The sequence below is a fragment of the Podarcis erhardii genome, assembly GCF_964252035.2.
Source record: "Podarcis erhardii genome assembly, chromosome: 17".
Lineage (NCBI taxonomy): Eukaryota > Metazoa > Chordata > Lepidosauria > Squamata > Lacertidae > Podarcis > Podarcis erhardii.
Genome location: NC_138515.1, coordinates 1,038,318 through 1,047,328, shown reverse-complemented (window position 1 = coordinate 1,047,328; position 9,011 = coordinate 1,038,318). Strand labels below are relative to the sequence as shown.

Below are 9,011 nucleotides of genomic sequence, written 5' to 3'. Positions count from 1 at the left end.
TTGTTGGAGACTTTTTATTCAGTTCCGTACATCTGAATATGGCGCATTTGTTCACCCTGAACAGGGACAGAGGGAGCACCTGGGAAAGAGAAGTCTGCCCATGTCCTTCCGCAGGGAGTTTTCTTCTGCAATGATAAATTTCTTATTTGATAAATAGAAGGCTGCTCCCTCAATTCAAGTTATGTACAAGAACAAGAATTCCCTTTTCCGTACCAGGACAACTGATCTCCATATCTACTCTGTCAAAGGGGGCAGGGAAGCACATGAAGAGAAGTCCGCTCCAAATGTGAATGATTATCTGCTCCAGGGTTTCAGTTTGCTGCAAGGAAGGGTTGGTTTATCACCTCCAGCCCAGAAACAAATTCTGGGGAACTCCCCTACCCCCGCTACACACACAAAAGCAAAGTCCAGATCCTCTGTACATTCATTGTCCAATACATCGTTTTGGGTTTCCCTCTCACACGCAGAGATCCAACCCAGATGTTCTTACCCAGATGTGCCCCAAGAGGAAATCCATGCTGGTTGAATTCTTGTGGCATTTGTCCCCCTGTTCACCTCTGAGAATTCTCAATCCGGGGTGGGGGAGGGGCTTTACATTTTAGCCCAATCAGAACCCTGGCACTTATTTGAGGGGGGGGGGACCAGTGGATGGGTGCAGCACAGCTATGTCCCCCTTTTGCTACAGTTCCCTGAACTCTAGAATCCCACTCCTTATCTGCCAACAGCAGACGAAATGGAAAGCAGTTCCATGAACCAAATCAGATTGGATTTTGGACCCCCCTCAAAAAAGTGGCACCATGTATTTTGGCCAGCGTCTCCCCACTATTCTACCCAGGCTGCACTGAAAAAGGAGCTCCCACAGGCCCAATGCAGGCCCAACACTTAATTAACCATGGTCCATTGTCCTCAACCACAATTAAGTGTTTAGTCTCAGTACCTAAACCATGGCTAGGGATAGGCTGCAAACCAAGATCTGAAACCATGGTTTGTAGTGGGGCTCATAAAACAGTTTATGCTATTAGTAGCTAACCATTACATCTGAATTGAGTGAACACTCAAGGCAGTTTCCCTGCCCCTTTCTTTCCATATTACTGAGATGCACCCTGTGGGAGAAGGATTTAGCTTGGCAAATTCAACAGAGGTTTCATTGGATACCTGGAACCTTAGTCAGCATTAGGGCAGCAAACCACGGCCAGGGCTAAACCACAGGAAAGCATTCTGCCTTCACTGTGTAATAGTAAAGGTGCAACAGAACACATGCACCTTGAATGGAAGTTCCCATGGGAAATGGGATTGATACCCCAGAGATGGATGGAGAATTCAGAGGTTGAAAGAGCTTTTTGCATCACCACAGCTCTTAAGGAAGAAACGGGTAAGAAGAGGGCAACTATGATTGGATGGGCTTCAGAAACAGGCCCACCTAGCACAATTATGGCGCACCCGATGGAAGAGACTAAATGGAAATGGGAGTCTAAACTGGAACAAGCAAGGAACGGGGGGGGGGGGGTCATGCAGGCAGGTTATTGGGCTAAACAAAGACCCTTCGTTGCTGTTCTCTGATCTGAAGGGCTGGCATTTCCTGCTTATTGGGTCCCCTTTGTAAAGACACCCTTGGCCATGGCCTATTCACAGCAGCTGTCCTTTGGCATCAGGTGACCATGCCTTGCATGCTGGGGGCTCTCAGATCTGTCTTCCCTCCCAGGCAGGTGCCAAGCAGAATTTCCCCTGTGCTGTGGAGTCCTTGAATTCCAGCCCAAGGCATATCCTCTATGGAGGAGACTCCTTCCCAGATATCTTTTATGTTGCCTGAGGGTTATAATAGTTGTAATCATCATCATCATCAGAATAATAATAATAGTAATAGTAATAATAATAATAATAATAATATGGCTCTCATTGTGGGAGGGTGGAGATTTGTGAAACTTACAAGTGCTTCATGCTGTATATAAAAATGGTTACATATGTACATATAAACACACAAACACACTCACTCACTCACTCACTCTATGCTGTGATCAAAGGGAGAAGGCCGGGTGCCACTTTGTCCAGAAACATGCAGAGAGCAAATGGGCAGCCTTTGGATCTGCTCCCTTTAGTTCTTCACACCCAGGCCTCTGTCCTGAGCTGGAAAGAACAGTCCTAGCCACCTGGGAAGCTGCAATACAGTTGGGGTTTGTAAGCTGGGGACAATTGTGGTTGACATTTCCCTCTTCCCTTGAGGCACCTCTGAGTAGGAAGCATAGTGAGCCGAAATCTTTGGAGATCCCTCAGGCAGGCAGGAATCTCCAATGTTTCCTTTGCTTAAAGGAAGATTTAGTGTAAGGAGAGATATGGGATTGACTGGCGCTTGAGGAACTGATAGCTTGCTTCAGGGATGGAGAACCTGTGGCCCTCTAGATCTTCCTGGACTACAACTCCCATCATCCCTCATCATTTGCCACACTGGCTGGGACTGATGAGAGCTGGAGTCCAGCAGCTTCCAGAGGGCCACCAGTTCTGCACCACTTGCTTCTGTGTTGCAAAAAACAAGAGGAGAAGCTGAGATGAGTAAGTCTTTGGAGTCAAGACTTACCATGAGGCCAAGCAGTGTCTGATGATACAAGCTGGGCTTAGCCCTTGGGCAGGAACTGAGTGACTTCTGAGATCACTGCATAAAGAGCTGAGCCAAGGGCCCATTAACCCTTGAGTGGCTGGCCTGTGAGTGAAGGAGTGGAAGTTGGTGAGCCTCAGAAGAGCTACTGGTTTACTTTTCATGTGGGACAGAGTAGGACCTGGTCATTGGATTACAGTCTGAGAAGCAACTAAGTAAAGGTGACACAGAAGGGGGAAGGTGTTAAGCTTGCAGAGACCGACACAGACTTCTGTGAAAGAAAATACAGTGGAATAGGGGCCAAGACAAGGGTTCTCTTCACGAAGACCGTCTAAGGAGTGTCCAACATGGTGCTCTGCAGATGCTGCCGGACTACAACTCCCATTGTCCCTGACCACTGGCCATTCTAGCCAGGGCTGATGGGAGCTGGGGTTCAGTAACATCTGGAGGGCACCTCAGTGTCATTATATCAGCAAAGAGTTTGGGTGGTACCATTAAAAACAGAGATGTTTGGATACAGGAAACATGGAACAAGCAACGAAGAGTGATCATCTAAGCACTGCAGTACAAATAAGTATGAAACGGAGGGTGGGGGATGGATGAGGCCCAACCCACCAGGGACTTCTCCTACACATGCCTAGTTGAAATAAATGGCACCTGTGTTTAAGTTCCTGGTGGACAGGGCCAGCAAAGGCAAAGGAAGAAGATCAAACCCTGAGTATAAGCAAGTAATGCAAGAGGCGTGACCGGTCAACAGGAGTAACTCAGCCGAGACTGACAGCGTTGGCTGAGGGTGTGGGGAGAGCCCGAGCGAGGCACAAATCAAGACCAAAGGAAGACACAAGCAAGAGAAGAAAACATGGGACTTGGCTTTGGTGTGAGGAGAAAATCGGGAGGAGCAAGTAAGTGGCAGATCTAATTGGAAGCAGTGGGGGGTGGGGCTCGCTGTAGCAGAAAAGCCAGACAGATGAATAATCTTGATAGGGATCGAGTTGGCTAGGAAAAGATGGGATTGTGTTCTGTTCCCTGAGGATACCTGCTTGCCTGTTCAACACTTGGACTCCTAAACAAGTATCCGCAACGGGAAAAGATCTTGCCCCAAGTCCACAGAAAGGTGATTGAGACTTGGGGGTGGGGGAGAGAGAAAATTCACATGAAAAAAAGAGCTTCCCTTCTTCCAAATCACTGACGTTGTTCACAGCTCCAAGATATACAGCGGATTAGGACCCAGACACAGTGGGCCCCATGCTTCTCCTCCCTCGTCCTCCATGCTTCTCTCCCCCGGTCCAACCAAGTGGGGAGGGGGGTGGGCTCCCTTGTAGTTAATACTGTACACTCCCCAGAAATGGAGAGGCGAGGGCAGGGGTGTCTCTCTATAGATATTTGCAAATATAATATTTATAGTATTGCATTGAAAAAATAAAACTTAAAAAATAAAATGAAACACCACGTGGGGGGGGCAGTCCATTCCACAGCAGCAGAGGGCATCCGTGCCTGGCTGTCGGGTGCTGGGGCAGGCTGCACCTCTACTTGGCATTGTTGCCCCCAGCCCTCACCCCTACGAAATCCCAGCACAAGTCCTTGCTCCACCGTCTGATAGGGAGAAGCCGGCAGTGGGAGTGTCCGCGGGGTGGGGGAGCTGTCTTAGCTCCTGCCCCCACCAACCCCAATCCACAGGTTTCAAAGCAGCAGGCTTGGTCGTCCGTTCTGCCCATTCACTGCAGGAAAACAGCAAAGGGTTATGGGCATCTAAGAATCTAAGAAATCTAAGCATCTAAGCAAAGGTTGGGCAGATTTCCTGCATTGGCAGGGGGCTGGACTAGATGACATTTCTGGATATATTCCAGCTCCAAGCTTTCTAGAAGGCTTTGACCTCCCTGAAGTGTTTCCCAGTGATTCTTACAACTACGTAGGGAGCAGCTCTCTGTAAATGCATGTTTTCCATACGTTATCTCGGTCATCCTTACAATCACTCTACAAGGTAGATGAGCACCATATTCCCACAATGCAGATGAGAGATTGAGACTCAGGGCAGCATGCCTGAGGCCCTCTTGGTACTGAGTTCGTGGTGGAGGGCCATCCTGGCTCACAGCTCAGCCTCTAGGCCTCCGCGCTCTGCTCTGTGTGCTCTTTGCACCCTGGCTCCCTCCCCGCACCTCCAGCGCCTGACCTCTCTTCTCCCTGCTTCTGATCCCAAGTGATACAGCGCCCACGAGCTGGTGTGTATCGGGGTTGGTGGGATCAGGGATGCAGAAAGGACCACAACCATATGCTGATGAGAGAGGGGGGAGCCACCTTGTCATGCTGAGAACAGGAGGGGGTGCTGATGGAAGAGAGGCGGCACATATACCTGACCTGGTGGCTAAAATTCAGTGTCCACTACCCGGAACGCGGCGCTGCCTGTGGGAGAGGAGAGACCGTTCACCGCACAGTTGTAGACAATTGCTACAGGGACTGTACAGCTGCATCTCTAACCAGGAAGGTGGGACCAGAGCTCTCCCCCACCAGTAGATGGCCTTGGGGGGAGGAGAAGGGACAAGAGGCAAGGAAGAGGCTGTCAAGGACCAGCTTGCCCCTTACAATGCTGAGTGGCAGGACTACCTGTTCACAAGAGGGAGGATGGAGAGAGCTTCCATCCGGAGCCAAGGCAGAGAATCTAAGCAGCACCCAACCCAGGGGCATAATCTGTGGGGAAGTTCTCCTGCACAAGTCTGTGGTGGGGTCTCTCTGCTTCCTGCTCTGGCAACTGCAGCTGCCTCGCCTTGGCCTCATCCAAGGACTGACTCTGGCTTGGGTGACTTCTGAGTAGGAAAGGATGGGGAGGAACGTTTGGGGAAAGTGCTGGAGTAAAAGTGGGTGGGGCTTGATTCCCAGTGGGCGGGGCTCTCATTGCTTAGGCAGTAGCCTCTCACCTGATTCAGGCAGGGAAGCCGATCTCAGGCCCGTCTCTTTCTGTAACTGAATCTCCTTTAGTGCAAATATTGACGTTGCTGCAAGAGGAGGAGATGGAAAGGAAGAAACACAAGAGCACGTGAGAGCTTTTTACAGGAGCTGCTAGTCTGCAAAAATAATGGGAGAAAGCATCTGAACTGCAGCTAAAATCCATTTGTGTGGGAACTCTTCTAAAAATTGTGGGTTTTCCCTACTGGGCTCCTTTGGGGAGGTGGGATATAAATTTAATAAATAAATAATTAGATCTCTAGATCCACATTTTTAAAACACATTCTTCAATTAGGGACAGGGCAGGTTGCCCCTCAACAATGACACTTAATATATTAAAAATTCAGATCAATTTTGAAACTGTGTTAAATCTTATTGCAGCTTAGGCTCAAACTATACATTCTTCACCAACCTTCAGCGTTAAGAGGAAAAAATAATATGGTGATCAAATGATTTTTTTATTAACTGCTTACATAAGTTAAATGATTAACTGATTAAATTTAAATAATCTTTCCCAATTAGTAGTAGGAAATGCCACCTAATCTCCTGCAATGATTTTGCAAAGTTGTTTGCAGATAAAGTCACTCATATTCGGAAGGAGGTAGACTCCACCATGGGGGCATTGCCGGGGGGGGGGGGGGAGAGTGCTAGAGTCCTGTCTGGTCGAGTTGCATGGAATCAATTTCAATCCATTACCCCCGAGGATGTAGACAGGTTGCTTGGACGCGTGAAACCAACCACCTGTCTCCTTGATCCTTGCCCATCCTGGCTAATAAAAGCAAGCCGGGAAGGGTTGGGTGATGGGTTCCATGGGGTGGTGAATGCTTCCCTCTGTGAGGGAGCCTTCCCAGACCCGCTGAAAGAGGCAGTCATTAAACCGCTTCTTAAAAAAAATCTTTAGACCCAGCCAGTATGGCCAACTATTGCCCAGTCTCAAATCTTCCATTCCTGGGCAAAGTGATTGAGCAAGTGGTTGCTGAACAACTCCAGGCACGCCTGGAAGAAGCGGACCATTTGGATCCCTTCCAATCGGGATTCAGGCCTCATCATAGGAATGAAACTGCCTTAGTCGTGCTGGTCAATGATCTCCGGAGGCGGGCTAGGGACAAAGGTGAAAGCTGTTTCCTAGTTCTGCTGGATCTCTCAGTGGTGTTAAGGGATGAGTGTTCAGACTCCTGGGCCCTCACTTGTGGGGTGCCTCAGGGTTCTGTCCTCTCCCCTATGCTTTTTAACATCTACATGCAGCCGCTGGGAGAGATCATCAGGGGGTTTGGGCTGGGTGTTCATCAATATGCAGATGATACCCAGCTCTACCTTTCTTTCAAATCAGAACCAGTGAAGGCGGTGAAGGTCCTGTGTGAGTTCCTGGAGGTGGTTGGAGGATGGTTGGTGGCTAACAGATTGAGGTTGAATCCTGACAAGACAGAAGTACTGTTTTTGGGGGACAGGGGGTGGGCTGGTGTGGAGGACTCCCCGGTCTTGAATGGGGTAACTGTGCCTCTGAAGGGCCAGGTGCGGAGCCTGGGAGTCATTTTGGACTCACAGCTGTCCATGGAGGTGCAGGTCAATTCTGTATCCAGGGCAGCTGTCTACCAGCTCCATCTAGTACACAGGCTGAGACCCTCCCTGCCCACAGACTGTCTCGCCAGAGTAGTGCATGCTCTGGTTATCTCCCGCTTGGACTACTGCAATGCGCTCTACATGGGGCTACCTTTGAAGGTGACCCAGAAACTACAACTAATCCAGAATGAGGCAGTTAGAGTGGTGATTAGGAGTGGCCACCGAGACCACATAACACCGGTCTTGAAAGACCAACATTGGCTCCCAGTACGTTTCCGAGCACAATTCAAAGTGTTGGTGCTGACCTTGAAAGCCCTAAACGGCCTCGGCCCGGTATACCTGAAGGAGCGTCTCCACCCCCATCGTTCAGCCCGTACGCTGAGGTCCAGCACCAAGGGCCTTCTGGCATTTCCCTCATTGCGAGAAGCAAAGCTACGGGGAACCAGGCAGAGGGCCTGCTTGGTAGTGGCGCCGGCCCTGTGGAACACCCTCCCATTAGATGTCAAAGCGATAAACAACTACCTGACATTTAGAAGACATCTGAAGGCAGCCCTGTTTAGGGAAGTTTTTAATGTGTGACATTTTAATGTATTTTTATTTTTTTTGTTGGAAGCCTCCCAGAGTGGCTGGGGTACAAATAAATTATTGTTATTGTTATTGTTATTGTTATTGTTATTGTTATTGTTATTGTTATTGTTATTGTTATTGTTATTGTTATTATTTGCCTCTAACTCTAATTGGCTCAACTGGGTTGATGTTATGGATTGCCTATAAACATTCCAGCTTCATAGGGATTAAACCTCTCAGCAGCAAAGAAGGTCTACAGTCCAATTTCTGTGAAACCAGATACTTTGCAGCTTGTCTGGGATGAAAGTCTCCGTAGGAGGAGAAGGTTAAGGACCAGAAAGCTGCCTGTGGTGAGGGAAAAGCAGGAGAGACAAGAAGAAGGCTGAAGGAGAGCGGCAGCATAAGCTGAGCTACATGCACGTAAGAGGGCAGGTGGGTGAAAAGGCTTCCAGGGCTGAGCCTAGGGCACCAAAGGGTACACCAGGTTGCAACACCTGGACCCTGACAGAGCTCCTGCCCACTTAAGGGTGGCACAGAAACTGGTTGCTTCTACCATCACTGCTGCTCTGGAAACAATCGCAAGGGAGCAGTGAGAAGAAACCAGCTGGCGGGTGGGGGCAGAATTCCACCTCTTGCGCTGGCCAGCCAATTCTTTCCCTTCAGGCTTCCAACCAATCAGAAGCAAAACAGCTTCAAAATAAGCTATTGTTCCCTTAACTTTTAGCCTCACAGATCAAAACTTGCCTTCACCAATTAATCAAGCAAAACTCATCTGCCATTTAAACAAATCAAATCTGGCAGCCCTACAAAATAACAGAAGAACCTGAGAAATGGGGGGGGGGGGGAGGGATCCTGCACTCCCACTCCAGGGACAACAGATCACAGAGCATTATCAATACCATAGACCCTACCCTGCTGGTCCACACTCAGAGGCCAACACCACCTGCCCTTCCGTACATCAATATGCCCATCCCCATATCCCATAGTGCCGGCCTCCATCCCTCTCTCCCTCCCCAGCCTGCACCTACTGTCTGGGAGTTTGAGGACTCGTTCGCCCAGACTGTGGAAGAACAGGTGCCGCATGGCCTCGTCTGCAGAGATCCGCTTCCTGCCCTCAAACTGCGTCAGGAGAGAACAGGGAGGGGGAAGAAGAGAAGACGAGAGAGATCAACTGCTGTGCTGCAAAGAGAGGTGCCTGCCCTTCTGCTTCCACCAGGAATGCCATTCTGAGCAGAAGTGGGAATGTATAGCCATTTACCCAGGAGTAAGCTATGCCCAGCAGTCACCTGGCTGGATAGAGAGGACTCCTTCACCACATGTTCTAACCCCCACACCAGCTTTCCCCAGCCTGGTT

General features: G+C 49.4%; 1 protein-coding gene across 5 annotated transcripts in view; it reads right to left on the bottom strand.

Moving 5' to 3' along the window:
• CDK16 (cyclin dependent kinase 16) overlaps positions 1–9,011 on the bottom strand; it is a 67,914-nt gene continuing 58,903 nt past the window's right edge. For 3 of the 5 annotated variants that reach the window (XM_081844631.1, XM_081844634.1, XM_081844635.1), the window contains 3 exons: positions 8,686–8,776; positions 5,503–5,580; positions 1–4,308 (listed from right to left, as the gene is read on the bottom strand). In XM_081844631.1, coding sequence (XP_081700757.1) covers positions 4,271–4,308; positions 5,503–5,580; positions 8,686–8,776 — 207 coding nt within the window. In that variant the 3' untranslated portion in view covers positions 1–4,270. Of the gene's footprint in view, positions 4,309–4,940; positions 4,991–5,502; positions 5,581–8,685; positions 8,777–9,011 lie in introns of all 5 variants that reach the window. The other 2 variants (XM_081844632.1, XM_081844633.1) reach the window with 2 other exon arrangements.